The 16,091-nt window shown below is 47.2% G+C and overlaps 1 protein-coding gene across 1 annotated transcript in view; it reads right to left on the bottom strand.

Moving 5' to 3' along the window:
- Tdp1 (tyrosyl-DNA phosphodiesterase 1) overlaps positions 1 to 16,091 on the bottom strand; it is an 80,580-nt gene that overhangs the window by 13,380 nt on the left and 51,109 nt on the right. The window contains exon 14 of the mRNA XM_059279040.1: positions 8,507 to 8,609. Coding sequence (XP_059135023.1) covers positions 8,507 to 8,609 — 103 coding nt within the window. The remainder of the gene's footprint in view (positions 1 to 8,506; positions 8,610 to 16,091) is intronic.

The following is a 16,091-nucleotide window of genomic DNA, read 5'->3' as shown; positions in this document are numbered from 1 at the left end:
GGGGAGAGGTGCTAAACAAATACATTTATAGAGAAGTCTAACAAATGACTGCAACTTGTGGTAAGTGCTGTGAGGAACAGTCGTGGAGTACTATAGGAAGAACAGTGGCCTGCTTTAGACTTAGTGGCGATGGCCAGTGGACGCCTCCCCGCAAAGGGTGATACTGTGATCTCACTGAAAGAGGAATCAGGTGTGCAGGTAAGTGTGGCAAGAATGACATTGCAGGTGGGGGAACTGCAACTACAGAGGCCCAGAGTGGCTAAGGCCTGCCATGCTCTGGGAACTAAGAAAGATGATCATTAAGTCTCAATGTCTTCACTTGTCAAAGGAGGTGGCCATTCTTCATATTAATGTTTGACCTAGTTTGGTTTCTATTTTCTGTAAAGACCATGACCAGGCAACTTGGAGAAGAAAGGGTGTATTTCATCTAACTTGGAGAAGAAAGGGTGTATTTCATCTAACAGTTACATTTTATCATGAGGTGAGTCAGGGTAGGAATTCAAGGCAGGAACTGAAGTAGACACCATGAGTGAATGCTGCTCACTGGCTTGTTTCCCTTGGCTTCTTAGCCTGTTTTCTTGTATACTCTAGGACCACCTACCTAGGGGTTGTACCACCCACAGTGGGCTGGGCTCTACCTCATCAATCATTAATCAAGAAAATACCCCACAGACTTGCCTTCAGGCCAAACTGGTGGAGGCATTTTCTCAGCTGAGGTTCCCTCTTCCTAGAGGACGCTAGCTTGTGCCAGGTTGACAACCAACCAACCTGTGCAAGGTTTCCACCCTCAATCCCCAGGACAAGTCCTGCTGCATGGTGGGTATGCAGGAAACACTGAGCTGCAGGCACAAACGAGATGAAGGTGCTGGCAGGCTTGCTTTCATGGCTTCTGCATAACAGCAGCTGTGCTAACACCTGGGAAAGTATCTTATGCATGTTAAGAAGCAGAGAAGAGGGCTGGAGATGTATCTCAGTGGCAGAGAACTTTCCTAACGTGCACAGTGCCCTAGTGCAGGAAAACAAACCCCCAAGGGCCTGCAGGCAGGTATGAGCAGTGGGAAAGACGCTGACTGACAGTGAAAGGCAGTGTGTGCCATGCGCTCTGCAGAAACGCCACACACAAAAAAGGGAGAAGGACTCACTTCGGCGGCAGGCTAAGGAGAGGCTCTGTGGAAAATGGTATTTCAGCTGGGTTTTGAAAACTTGGTACAGTTTTGACAAACAGCAATGGCAGGGAAGAACACCAGGGGAGAGAGCAGCACATTCAAGGGCAGGTTGGGAAAGCTTAGAGGAGGCATATTTCAGAGTGTGGAGTGCATCGACGTGTGTGTGTGTGTGTGTGTGTGTGTGTGTGTGTGTGTGTGTGTGTGTGTGTGAACATTTCTCTACATGAGGAAGGATGTGGACATCTGGGCTTTGTACCTGTTAAGCTGTTATTAGTGACTCAGGCATGAGTCAATGAGTCAACCTGGAGGTGTTGGTGGAGATGGAGATGTTGGAACTGTTCAGAGAGGGCTTGAGCTCTTGACTTCAAGCCCTGCCTTGAAGCGAAGAACTCACCTTCTCTGCCTGCCTTGTTGCTTACACTTGTTTGAGTTGACTGCCCATCGCTCACACCCCAAAGGACTTCAGGGGTCCAGTTAGAGTCAGACTTTTTCATCAACTGACACAGAGGAGCTGCAGATGTTTTGAGGAAGACATCTCATTGGTGGGGTAGACATCTCATTGGTGGGGTAGCTGCAACAGCTTGGGTAATGGACTGGACTGGAGTTTGCTCAGCCAGGTGATCATGAGTTCTCCCAACAGAAACAGGAAGTGGACATGGTAACGGGAGACACAGTATCAGAACTGCACTAGAATGATACAGGGCATAGGAACAAGCGAGTCTGTGATACTCAGGGTGTGCTCTGTGACAGCGACTGGCTTGCATAGCTGTCCACAGCTCCGTCTTTGGGATTTGTGGTCCTATGATCTTCCTACTAAGCAAATACTCGATCTCATATTTGCCACTGAGAACCAGAAAAATGGAAAATCTTGCAACTGTAAGAGTCTTTAGCTCCTAGACTCATCATCATCTTTGAAGCCATGGGAGAGTCTTCACGGCCTTAACCCAGTTTTGATGCCCTACATATTCCAAGCCTGGTTTCCCTCTTGTGATGTCTGACCTCAGACACAAGAATCTTTGAACCATCCATGTCTGACAAGAACCAATATGCTTTTCTCTTGAATGCCATTTCTGATCCAAATTCTAGGGTATTAAAAAAAAAAAAGTACCACTTTTCCCTTCAGTCTGCATGTCAAATTATTTGAGGCTGTCTTCTAATTATCATTATTTATATATCACAGTGGTATTGCTTGGCATTTTACAAAACAGAGGAAGGCATCCTCCCAGGCATAGATACTTACGACAGTTAAGACAATGCGTTTATAAAACCCCAGGTGAGAGGGTGGACATGAATCACACATGACAAATTGCTGGCTCCCCCACCACACCCCCAAGCCGGGAGAGTGAAAGCACTAGTTATTGCTGGGATCATTTAGGCTCAGCAGCTTGATTCAATCAGAAAGAAGTCTGCTCAGCTCCAAGTTGCAGATGTGGCTGATTTTGTTAGCAGCACATGCTTGTGTAGCAACGGTGAGTATAAAACTACATGAGACACTTTTTATTTTATTTTTTAAAGATAGGGTCTCACTGTGTAGTTAGTACTGGCCAATGTGAAATGTTTATATAGACCTGGTTGGCCTTGAACTCATAGAGACCCAAGGTACTGGGTTTTCCTGGGTAAACTCCAGAAGGAGTAAGCCTACTTTATCAGATGGGCTGATTGGTAAGGAAAGAAACCACAGAAAGGTGGTGGCCTGTCCCCCCCCACCCTCCCCCAGGCCCCCACCCCCCACCCCCGCTCCCCAGATGCCTGCAGCTAGGGCTTGGGGAAAGCTCACGGAGGGAGTGGGCACAGCAACAGGGCTCTGGAGAGTAGGGGCTCTGGGAGCTAAAGGGCTGTCTGTGAGGAGTAGGGGGAAGAGGAGGATCAGTGCAACATGATGGGGTTGACATCAACACTGTGATCTGGCTGAAAGCCTAGGGGACTGGCCTCTGCTTTCAACTCTGTGCTGTGTGCTGCTCCCTTCTCCAGAAGTAGCCTTTGTGAGTCCTGGGGAACAGCCAGGCTTGCTTCAAACCCTGTGCAGGTCCACGTGACTCTGAATTTACTACTAGCTGGTCCCCACTGTAGGACAGGCTTATGTGAGCAAATAACTGGGATAGTCTAACCTAGGGTCCCACTCAGATATCACTTCAAGTCCCTTCGCCACGTGGCATTTTGGCTCCTTAGATCTAGGTCCCTCAGTCTGCCAACTCGGTGCCCTGGAGAGTTCTTTTCTTGGTTCTTGGGCATTTCTCAAATGCATGTTCCCAGTCTGTCTCCTTCCACATTATTTCAGTGGGAGTGATTGGTGTGGTAGGATTGAAGAGGTTATGAGAACTGCTACATGGAGTGCTTGCCCAGCTGTGACCTCCTGGGAAATTGTGGGAGCCCAAGCAATGGCTGGGCAGAGGCAGGTGGGCAGGGCAGCGTGGGGAGAGACAAGGAGGAGGACGAAGGCACAGTGCTTGTAGATTTCACTAGATCTTCCAGCCCGACCACAGTCTTGGCAGAGCCTACCAGACTGATGGTAAGACCATCTGAGAAGAGATCATTTGCTGTGCTATGTGCCATCTTTGAGAACAGCAACAATAACAATAATTTAACCAAAACAGAGAAGTAGACTTGATGATTGAAGTCAAGGCTTTCTGATTTTATTCAAGTTTTTTTTTTTTAATTTTTATTTTTTATCCTGACTACAGAAAAGTGGAACCTATGGCCTCAGAAGCAAATGAACCTGGGGCTCAGAAAAGGCTGGGATGGTTCTCTGTTCGGTCATCTAGAACAGTGGTTCTCAACTTTCCTAATGCTGTGACCCTTTAAATCGGTTCCTCATGTTGTGGTGACCCCAACCATAAAATTATTTCACTGCTACTTCATAACTGTAATGTTGCTACTGTTATGAATTGTAATGTAAATATCTGTTGTGCAGGATACCTGATATATGACCCCTGGAAAAGGGTTGTTCGATCCCAACCCCCCACAAAGGGGTTATGACACACAGGTTGAGAACACCTGCTCTAGATCAATTCTAAACTCTACAGTTGTCAATGGGACTGGAGGGATGGCTCAGTGGTTAAGAGCATTGACTGCTCTTCCAGAGGACCTGGATTCAATTCTTAGCATCCACATGGCAGCGTACAACTGTCTCTAATTCCAGTTCCAGGGGGAACTGACAACCTCTTCTGGCCTCCACGGGCACCAGGCAAACACGTGGTGCACAGATATGCATTCTGGCAAACACTCATACACATAAAATAATAAAATAAATAGACAAAAGTGCCAGCATGCGGCTTGGGCAGTCAGGAGTCATAGCCTGGAGGAAGAAAGGTCTGCCTCTAAGGAGGCTGCACCAGCAGGCTTGTGGTCCATGAAGACCATCTGGTGGCAGGATGGAGCAAAGCTTGCAGATGGCCTCTGGGAGCGTGGCCTGAAGAAAGGAACCTCAGAGAAGGAAGCAGAGGCTGATGGAAACAGCCGCAGCGGCTGCAGGGATGGCCAGAGGTGACATTATCAAGCAGTACTGAGTAGTTAGGAATGACAAGACCCAGTGATTAAAAGATATGGAGAGAAAGAGTTGCCATGGGTATTTCTCATGCTTCAAAGCACGGAAGTGGGGTGACCAGTAACAGTAATTCATTAGCCATCAGACCGTCTGGCTAGTGTCCTTTAAACGATCAAGCTGATTTTGATGACATTTGCAAATGCCACATATCCTCAAGTACCTTCTGAATAATATAAGTGATAATCTATAATTTAAAAATTACGCTTTATAAGATTCAAAGGCTCAGACAATTGGGCTTGTGACGCAGATTGTCTTTCCACTGTCCAGGTGGGACACAGTCCATCCCAGCAAGTCCTGCCCTGCCACCCTAGATCAGGAGTCCAGTCTCCTAAACTATGTCCCATCCTCACCCCACAGTCCTAGCACACAGAAAACAGTACTTTTCCTTGACGATAATGTTATATTTCTCTGCCTGAAACTGGGTTGAGCACTTGCTTCTCAAGGACCAAATTGAAGAAACTCCCACAGAAGCCTTTCCCAGTTCCCCAGCAGAGCCCATGCTCCCCACCCGCCAGGACTCATATCTAGAAATGTCCCTGACCACGCTTCGTATCACAGGCTGTAAAGTTTGTATCTGTGTATCTCAGTGCACCCTTGAGATTCCCGAGAATAAGGACCATAGCCTGCTCTCACTCCTTCCCCAGAGCCCAGCACAGGGGAGGCCTCAGGTGCTTGTGGACCTGAGCTGGCATTGATGAGGTCGGCCCTAGGCCACTGTGTTCAGCTCCGAGCCTGTAATGGGCTTTGAGGAGGGAACTGAGCAGTGCCGTGGCAGACCCCTCTTTCAAAGATGGGCGGTACCTCGTGAGCTTGTGTGATGGCTGGCTTCCCTCAAAGTCAACACCACAGACAGCACTTCCGCTGCCTTTTCAGAAGCTTCCCATTCCAGCAGGCCACACAGGAGCTCTGAGACAGCCTCCTCCTCTATTAAGAAACCAAACACTACATCCCATAGACCGACAAGGCCCACGGCAGCTCACTGTTTGGTGAGGTGCTCTGGGAATCCATCTCTGGGGCGGTTTTACACTCCCTTCTCTGCAGACAGGCCCGCTGCTAGGGCATGCACCGGGAGAGCCCAGATGCATAGAGCAGACAGAAGCCTAAGAAGCAGAAAGACATACAGAGTGGTCTTCACCGAGGGGGAGTCCACTGGTGGCAGCAGCCAGAGAGAAGGACTGCACAGATCCCAGAGTTGGGCTGGCCCCTCCCTGCCCTCAAATGTGAACTATCAGTAATTCCTTTGACTCCACAGCTTTCTTCGGCATCTTTTTTGACTCCCTCCTTTTGTGAGATTAACCTTATTTTTATAAAATGCAACGAAAGAACACTATAGTCCCCGAGTTTCCGCTTACTCAGGCTGCATGACCCCCTCACGGTTCAACCCGCAGCTCACACCTGGGACATGTATCTTCCTGACCACAAGGGTGTCTGACTATGACCATGAGCTCCCTGAGATGCAAGGTCAAAACATTTCTGTGTATTCCTTGCAATGCCTACCTTTAACGCTGTGCCCAGCCATTTATGACTCACTGAAGGGCACATATAACTAACTGGATAAGATGAAGCTGGGATGGGGCTGTGGCTGGCCAGTCCTTACCTGTTTTATAGAAGGAGCCACTGCTAAGTACTGTCCCAGGCTCTAGAGATAAGCCAACAAACTGCTGGAGATCTGTGACCCTCTTAGTTTGTATGTTTGTTTGTTTTCAAAAATGCCTTTTATTTGACACATGTAAGAACAGCACAAACAGGGAATTAGAGAAGCCCACACATGGAAATGCCATAGGAACACTTTCAGTCACATGATTAATGTAGCCTCAAAGTTCAAGTAACCATGTTTCCTTTCTCTTTCCCTGCTATTCTCTTCCTCCTACTGATCTCTCATTCTCCAGCTTTCCAGACACAAACAAACAACAAGAACAACAAAACCAGAACATGAATAAATAGCTACAGACCTGCTGTTCATCTTCCCTCGGCCAGTGCTGTAATGCTTCAGATAAATCTGCTCATGGTTTGGAAAGCAAAGGTCAATCTCAAGCTTACCTGTAGTCAGCATGTGAGATATACCGTCATCGGGCCTGGGGCCTAGTGCTACAAAAGGGGCGGCATCCATCTTTATGTTTGCTAGAAAGTCTTCATAAATAATGCAGTATCTATTTTTACCTCAAATGTGCTATATGTGCCTTGCCTTGTTCTTAATAAAGTCAATTTGGTGATTTTAAATGATTATTCCCATTTTTCTCTATGGCCTTCCTCTAATATACAGGGAAAGAGTATCTGCATTGAGGAGGGCCTGGAGGACATGGGTGACATTTCTGTCTTGTCAACATTCCCATGGTCAGGGATCAACTCAGAGCAGATTTTACAAATGCCAACAACCAAAGCCAAATAAGAAAGACATGGAATGTATTCCACGATCTGAGTTAGTACCAGCAGATAATTCCTACCTAGACTGAAGCCAGTCCCCATAACCACAGCAAATATCTGAGCACTGTAATGGAGAATGACGAACTTGCCATTTCCCAGACACGCGACAGAAGTGAAAGATCACAGGGAGCAGGCAGAAGACCGTGGCCTTGGGGACATCACATCCTTGTCCTTCAAGTAGGCTGCGACATTGAAGTCTAGCGGTAAGCAGCAAGCAGATGTTTACTCAGTAGGTAACAGAAGGAGCCGAATCCTTCCTTACAAGAGCCGCTTAGGGTGGCCAGTTAGTTACATCCTGAAAGCTGCTGGGGTGGAGAAGGACAGGTAAAGACTGGCAAGTAGGGGAGAGTGGTTAAGAGCTGCTCCCCAGAGCATGGGGAGAAGGGAGGAAGACAGAGTCTTGCTGGGCGTGCTAAGAAAGAGGGCGCTTTGCAGCTCGCTGGGAGACTGTGAATCCATTACTGCTCAGGCGCTGATTGAAGTCTCCAGCCAAGCTCAGGGTACCCCTCTAGCTAACACTAGTCCAGCCAGAGCAGCTCACAATGGACCTATTCTAAAACTACAGCAAGTAGCAAAAAACAAAACACACACACACACACACACACACACACACACACACACACACAAAAAAAAAAAAAAAAAAAAGGAAATGGAGGGTGGCATTAACCATTTCCCTGTGTAGGCAACCCTGACTATATCCCATGATCAATGTGCCCAGAGTGTAAGGAGGGTAGGGGAGGTCCTGAGGCCTCTGTAGCTTAGAGAAATGAGTCTCTGGAAGTGTGATTCCACTGTGTGGTGAAACATACGGCTTAGGCCGCCTGGTCCCCACAGGCGACACACGTCATCTGGCGTTTGGCTATGGAAGCTGTTAGCCATTCCAAAGCTGCGGAGGAGCTGATGTACTGGACATCTTGAGAGACTTGCTTCCAGCATGGTGCATTTCTGGGTGCTCACCGTCACATGTGTCCTCAGCTAAACCCAGAACGCTTTACTTCCCAGCTTTTCTACTCCAATTCCTTTCCAGGTGTGCTGTGGCTTCCAACCTCCCCCTGTACTCTAACCCCGCTCCCCCATCTTTTACCTCCCCTAGCGCCTGCCCCCAAAGTCCTGTGATTGGCTGGCTACTCCTTTGATGACTTGTCATTTCCCTCTGTAGAAGTCTTCGCATCATGCTTTACAGTAGTTATTTAATTGTGGTTACTAACCTCACCTCTCAACCTCTAGCCAGGTATCCCACGTTAAAAGCACCGGTCAGAATCCTGACCCCGCTTCCTGACAACGCTAGGCCCATACTGTGACTAGAGGGAGAGAACACAGAAGTCCCATTCACAAGAGGTGTGACCAAGCAGGTAGGTGAAGTGTGACTCACAAATGCCGACGGGAGGAAAAGAACCCCAAGCTCGTAGGAGCGGATCATCAGCTGGGTGCCGTTCTTCTCCAGTGCTCCCCAGGCGGCCTTGGACAGATTCGCGCTGTGGAGACAAGGACACAGAACAGGCTGTCTCAGTGTGGCATCTCTGTGTGGGTCAGATGTACACAGCTGTGAGAGCATTGGTCAAAAAATGCACAGCCGCAGTCACGTTGATTCAGTTTCGAGCAAAACTGCGGCACTGAAAAGGAAGTTTAAGTCCCACTGTGCTGCAGTTCTCGGGATTTATCTAATTGCTAATTAGGGGTAGCTTCACCCTCAATTGCCCCACACCAGGGCAGTTATTAAAACGATTACCTTCCTTAGAAGTATTTCTTTCCATGTCCAAACTCCCTCTTCTTTTTATAGTCCTGGTATCGCTATATCTTCCAATTTTGTTGTACATAAAAGCAGCACTTAAGAAAAATCTGTGGGGCTGGAGACGCAGCTCAGTGGCTAAATGTGTGAGTCAGTGAGGATCTTGCAGAGGACCAGAGTTAGGTTTCCAGCACCCATGTAGTTCCCGAGTGCCTGTAACTCCAGATCCAGACGATCCAATGCCCTCTTCTGGCCTCCAAGGGCACTGCACCCATGTGCACAAATCCATACACAGACACATCCACATAACTGAGAATAATGAAAATAAATCTTCAAAAACAAAAACGTTTTAAAGAAAAACTTAATAGTATCATATACATATCACCATTTTCTGTCTTTTTTGGGGGAGGGACAACTGAAGCTAATTGCTACTTTCACTTTGAAGAAAGCAGCTCTGGGGCCACCAGCCTGGTGCTTGCCGTCAGAATGAGATGGCTCCTCTAGAATTGTATTTAATATAGACAAAGAACTGTGGGTATGGCTTTAAAAAAAAAAATCCTAGCACAGCAGGAGGAAGGAGACCTGGAATAGACACAAAGGAAGTGCCAAGATCACTTTGGTTCTCATTTCTACATGGATGCTTAAGAAGCTGACTTCAGCCGGGCGGTGGTGGTGCACGCCTTTAATCCCAGCACTCGGGAGGCAGAGGCAGGCGAATCTCTGTGAGTTCGAGGCCAGCCTGGGCTACCAAGTGAGTCCCAGGAAAGGCGCAAAGCTACACAGAGAAACCCTGTCTCGAAAAACCAAAAAAAAAAAAAAAAAAGAAAAAAAAAAAAAGAAGCTGACTTCACAGAAGTGGAGAGGAGCACAGCAATGGCTGGGGGAGGGGGGAGGGGCGGGGCTTAGGGAGGGCAGAGGATAGCCAGATAACTGAGTCCTGGTGCACTGCACTCAGTGACCAGGGCTAGAAATAACCGCTTATCCATTTATTTATCTAAGGCGGGCAGGCTTTACTGTGGCTCATAGTTTGAGGGTACAGTCTGTTATGGCTTGGCAGTGGCAGTTTGACTGTAGCTGTGGCAGCTGGATACTGTGTCCATAGTTCAGAGGCAGAGAGGGATGAAGGCTGGGCCATGGGAAGACCACATTCAAGGTGAGTCTTTCCTGTTCAGCGAAACCTTCTGGAAACGTCTTCACAGTCATGCCCAGAGATTTGTCTTCTAAATAGTTCTAAATCTTGACAATCAAAACTGATCATGCGTGTGTGTGTGTGTGTGTGTGTGTGTGTGTGTGTGTGTGTGTAATTTGAAGATAGCAGGACACAGGTACTATGAAGGGGAAAAATGGGGTGGGGGGACTAACTGGGGAGAAGGGAGGGAGGAGAGAGGGTAATACAGAGGGGAGAAGAAATGACATTAAATGTATTTGAAAAAGCTATAGGGAAACCTTTTCATATATATATATATATATATATATATATACTCTCCCAACGTAAAAGGATGTTCCCCAGGAGCCATGGACTATCTAACAAAACTCCAGTGCCAGGAAGGGGATATTTCACTTTATGTTGTTGGTCAGAAGGGTCCACAATCACCCCCTCCCCCACAATACAGGCAATTGCTACTGCCCTTGGCTACCTCCCAGAAATTAAAACTCTATTGCTGAAGACACTATACACTTAAGTGGCAGGACTCGAAGGAATCCTGTTGGTCCTGACCTGGAAGCCTCCTCCTCGAGGACCAGCACTTAGAGTATCCGAAGGTGCTATGTGAGCTGCCAAGAGAATAGTAATCAACAGCCCTACCCAGCTGCAGATCTTGGGAACTTGTTACACATTTTAAGAAGGGCTAAGTGACAGGAGTTGTAGAGACACGAAGGGACGAATGTTTACAGAGATGGAAATGGTTTTTCTTTTGACTTGATCGCTGTACACTGTATACAGTATTCCCCACAAATGTGTGCAACTTTAGGAAAATTGCTGTTAATAGGAGGAAACCTACTGCATAGCCTTAAAAAAAGTCAACTAGGTTTGCCCCAATTCTGTTTCTCTTTCAAGATGAATATTAGGAGCTGGGTGTGATGGTGCATGTGTGCAACCGCAGGACTCTGGATGTGGAGGTGGGAAGATCAGGAGTCCAAGGCCAGCCTGGGCTACATAGGACCCCACCTCAAAGAAAAGACCTACCTGCCTTCTCAAGCAGTTGGACCACACTGGGGATAGGGAGCCTGTGATGCACAAGGTCACAGAGAAACGTGACAAGGAGAAAGAGAGGTATCACTTCAGGAGAACATTTTCTTTGAAAGACAGCTAGGATTTAGGTTCCTCACCTGTCAGGGATAAATGGCATCGTCCCTGTGCTAAAGCAAATGTCTAATGGTAAAATCAACCAGCAGGCTGAGGTGGAGGCTGTCTTCTCAAAGTTTTTCTCCCTTTCTAGGTCTCTGCCTTCTGGGTAACACCCTTGAATGTCAGCAACCTGAGATCCAAGCCAAATGTGCCTTCGGAAAAGCTTCTCATCCTTCCCACATTGACTGTGTTCCCTCACATGCCGTGAGTTGAGGGTTTCTCCCCAGTGGAGACAAACGGAGACCACAGGGACCCTCTTGCAGATGGCTGCCTCCTACCCTGCTTTTGTCTTTGCTTCTAGCAGAATTCCAAGGATCTGCAGCCTTCAAAATTTTACCCTGAACACCAGGAGACTTGAAAGACTCGTAGGTTGTCTAGGTGACAAATCAACATTCCTTGAAATGTCATCTTTAATAATTTCTTACATTATGAGTAATGCTTTGAATCACTGGCACCCAGGGCAGCCAGGAAGACTGGGAATGTATTTCCAAACTCTCATGCTGTCTGCTCTGGGTGTGGGTGGTCTAGAAGCCACCAGTGTCTTCTACAGGGCAGAGTGATGCCCTGAGGCCCATGCAAAGGTCGTGTGATCCTGGAACTCTGAAGGCCTTCCAGCTGCTCTTGATGCTGTCACAGCTTCTCAGGTGTGGCTGCTCACTATAGGCTTCATCCCAGTCCACAAAAGAAAAATTTGTATCAACTCTTGAAGAATAAATTTATACCATCTACCATAAGAGTTTCTAAATGAACTCCCAGGAGACTGTTAAGGTACATATGGACTCCACCAGGCACACATGGGATAGTATGTTAGGTACCTGGAGAGCAAAGGCAGGCAAACGTTGAGAGAAGAACCCCATAGCTGGAGCCCATTGTTTTATCTCTACTTCCTTACTAACAGTGACTCCCTAAGCACTTTCTATTCTCCTTTGCTTTAGGCTCTTGTCTCTAGAGTGGGCGTGCATGGGGGCAGGGTAGTCTTTGAGACCAAAATACTTTCCCAGGCCAGATTCTCCAAGCCACCCTCTGCACATCTACTTGGGGAGCTCCCCTGTCACCCTAAAGAGAAAAATTCCTAGTTTCCACTGGGAGCCTCCTACTGAGAGCACGTATATGAAAGAAAGCTCATGGTAATCTGTTGGAAACAGCTACTCAGGAGAAGGGAGCCCACGAGGATGGTCTCAAGATCACACCTTACTCCGCGAATCTTTCAGAGTCTAAGCACTGGTGATGGAGGTAGCTGTCATGGCCAGCGCTGAGCATCATTAGAGCCGCTGATGGGGTTGATTGTTAAGAGACTGTTAAAAGTGTATGTGTCCTCCAGGGTGACTGCTGTTACAGGGACACATGTTGGCTGGGGAAGCCTTTCTTTGCATCCTCAACAGTCTAGGCAGCAGCTGCACAAAGAGAAGACACGGTTTACAGACCGAAGCTTGCGCCACCGGAGTGTCAGAGGTAGGGGACCGGCACTGGCCTAGACAGATGTCACAGTGTTAACCGTGAATGCCGAAGAAGATCATACCGAGCAGCTGCAGCGAGGAGAGAATGCAGACCACAGCTACTGCTGCTGACACCTGTTCCCGAATGCCCCCAGGAGCACGCCTTCCTCAAACACACACAGGCAGTGCATGCTGCCTTTCTTCTGTGCTGGCCCTAGGCTGCTCTGTACTGCCCTTGGGCTCTGTTTCTCCCTATGGACTGCAACACTGTGTCACGAAAGGGGAGAAAACAGTCTCACTGTAAAGGAAAAGAAAGTCTCATGCTGTAAAGGATTCATGTTGTATTTCAGTACAGGTAAGAAGCTAGAATTCAGAGACTGTTAAATCCCTATAAGACATCTTTCCCTACATAGATTACCACTCGAAGTATACAACAGCACTCTCTTCTTGGGCCACTGAGAACACCAGGTAGATATCTAGGACAATTCTGCATTCTAATAGACACAATACATCTTTAACTATGATTGCTCTGATTAGAAGTGGTGTTCAGCATGTTCAGCCTAATCATATCTATGTTTAATTCTGTGAAATTGTGTTTCAAAATTATGCCTTTCTTCTTTTGATTATTTTAATTCGAAGTGTCTTTTACAATGGAGCCTATTTCCCGGGCTGATGGTGCTATTCTGCAGGCAATGGAAACCTCAGTAGATGAGGCCTGGCTGGAAGAAGTCGGGCGTTAGGAGCAGGGGGCATCCTGTCCCTGTTTCCTCTATGTCTTTTTCTATACCTGGTCCTCCCTCTGCTACATGTTCCCACCACGATGTTCTGACTCACCATGGCCCTGGAGCCAGCAGGGTCAAGGACTACGGAGTGGACTGCCACCTCTGATATGGTGCACCAAAACCCAATCCTTCCTGCAAGCTGCTTTTCTCCGGTATCGGGCACAGTCTGGAGGGTCTGACTAATGCACACTGCATCCTTTGGTTTATTACTGCTCTAACAGATGGCATAAGGTCCATGCTTTCAAGTAACAAAATTACTATCTTGTGCTCCTGGTGATGAGGAGTTAAATGGGTCACGCTGGGCTACAATCTAGGTATTGGTAGGGTCTTAAAATCCCCCCTGGAGGTTCTATAGAAGAATTCTGACATTTCCCTCAGTGTTTAGGAGGTTTTCCTTTTCTTCTTTTTTTTTTAAGGGTTTCATTATGTAGTATTTATTGTCCTGGAACTCACAGAGATCCTCCTGCCTCTACCCTCTGAGTATTGGGATTAAAGGCCTATACTAGCATGCCTGCCCCTCTGCCCCCTAGTATTTAATGTCTGGTTGCCTCTCTGTTCCTCCATCTTTAAGGCCAGTTCCCTTCTGTCCAGTCTCATTTAGTCAGGCCCAAATAGGTCAGTCATTATAGACTTATCGGTTTATAGACTGATATTTTTCGTCACTTTTCTAAAGTAGCCTATAACAATGTTCTCAGTAAGGGCCCCTAGTTCAGATCCCTTTACCCTAGTTCAGAGCTCCAAATGGCTGTCCCTGCCTCAGGTTTTTCACTCCATATTGACCTCCTATGGTTCTCAGAAAGCAAAGCCTCTAATAAATACCATAGCCTGGTGTCTTAGACACTCAGGAAAGGACTGGGTCCACGCTTTTCGATCTTGTTTCCTGTCACCGTCTTCCATGACTCTCCTCACCCCCACAGATCCACAAACTTCCTTCCTTTGTCCAGGATATCTTTCACTCTGCCCACTCCTTAGAATCCGAGGCCTCTCCTCCTCCTCCGTAAGCCCCGTCTCTTTCAGAAGCTGTTGGCTGCTACTCCAGCCCCCAGATCTTTTCCAAATACTGAATCCTGACGATGTCAGGCAGGCGAGAAACATCTACTTTACTCAAGAAAGGCGGCTGGTTCACACAGCTTAGAAGATGCAGCTGGTTAAGACTTGTGGTCAGAATGAACACTGTAGTTAGAGGACTAAAACATTTTAAGTCAAAATTTGGAGAAAGAGTCTGCTGAGAGTAATGCACAAAATGCAAAGGAAGCCAGAGGATTAGCACATGAAGAACCTGAATCATGTGTGCTCTGACCACAATTAGTGCTATCCTGCCAATCATCAGTTCCCCTAACAGTAAATACAGTGACGTCTGTCTCATAACACCGAATGAGGGGTCGATCACATAAGGTGTGTAAAGTCCCTAGCACGTGGATGGTGCTTAATAAACATTTGCTCTTACAAACATCAATACTTTGCTGAGTTTACGGGTGGTGACTATGACCCTTTCCTCTGGTGTGATTCATTAAGTGACAGAATGCTCGGGAAGGCAGATCTTCCCAGGCTTCCTAGTCATACAGTTTTGGTATAGATAGGTCTAAACAGCATTCACCAGACTGTATCACTGATGCCACAACCATAGCACGCGTCCCCAAGGCAGAAACACAACTCAAGTTCTAAGGCAGGACATACATGTAAGTCCCCTGTTGTTACTACAGCAGGTAAGAAGGTGCTGGAAACATAACAGCACAGGGAAGACTCAATCAGATCTGCACATGCTGAATAACCTTATGAGATTAGCTGTAAAGAGGCTCTGCAGCGGCAAGCGGGCTTTGGAGGTATTGTTGTCTGTGCGGTGTAGTAACAAAAATTCCACAGGAAAGGAAGAATGTGGACCACCTGATGTTTCCAGACACACAAGTAGAGCAGAGTGTTGCAAGAACCCCCGCACTCAGTGTGGGCTTCTGCAAGTCTACGTTCTCACAAACGGCCAGGTGGATTCTCATCAATCTACTTGATCCCCAGTCACAGGCAAACCACGATCACCTCGAAAAGTCTCTCATATACGCAGTGAACTCCAAGTGGAGGCTACAGCATTCCACGGCACCGTCCACACTTGTCTTTAAATGGAATCATCTAGTCTCGATCCCATAGACTCAATTATAAGGACTTCAGAAGCCATCATATCAGCACCAAGGATGCAAAATGAAAAGAATTATGGTCAAAATTCCTCCTAGCTGGGGCTATCAGCTCAGTGAGAGAGTGCTTGCCTAGTAAGCATGGCCCCTAGATCCAATCCAGTTAACCAACCAACCAAACAACCAAACTGAAAACAAAAGACCAAATTAATAAAACAAAAAACAACCAAAATCCACAATTGGGGCTGATGAGATGGCTCTGGGGGTCAGGGCACTTGCCAAGAAGCCTGACAACCTGAGTTTGATCCCCGGGACCAACATGGAAGAAGGTGAGAACTGACTCCCCAAATTATCTTTTGCCCCCCCCCCATGTGTGTACATAAGTAAGCGTAATACAAGGACAACTTAACTGACCTCTCCAGACAAATGTCATGGCCTCCTTTAAAAAAACCGCTTTTCAAATTCGATTCAGAACTAGTATTAAAGCACCATATCAAAGAATTTTAACATGTACTGATTCACAACCTAGATAAGCAAGTC

This window comes from Peromyscus eremicus, chromosome 14, assembly GCF_949786415.1.
Source record: "Peromyscus eremicus chromosome 14, PerEre_H2_v1, whole genome shotgun sequence".
NCBI lineage: Eukaryota > Metazoa > Chordata > Mammalia > Rodentia > Cricetidae > Peromyscus > Peromyscus eremicus.
This window is presented reverse-complemented; position numbering and strand designations above follow the sequence as displayed.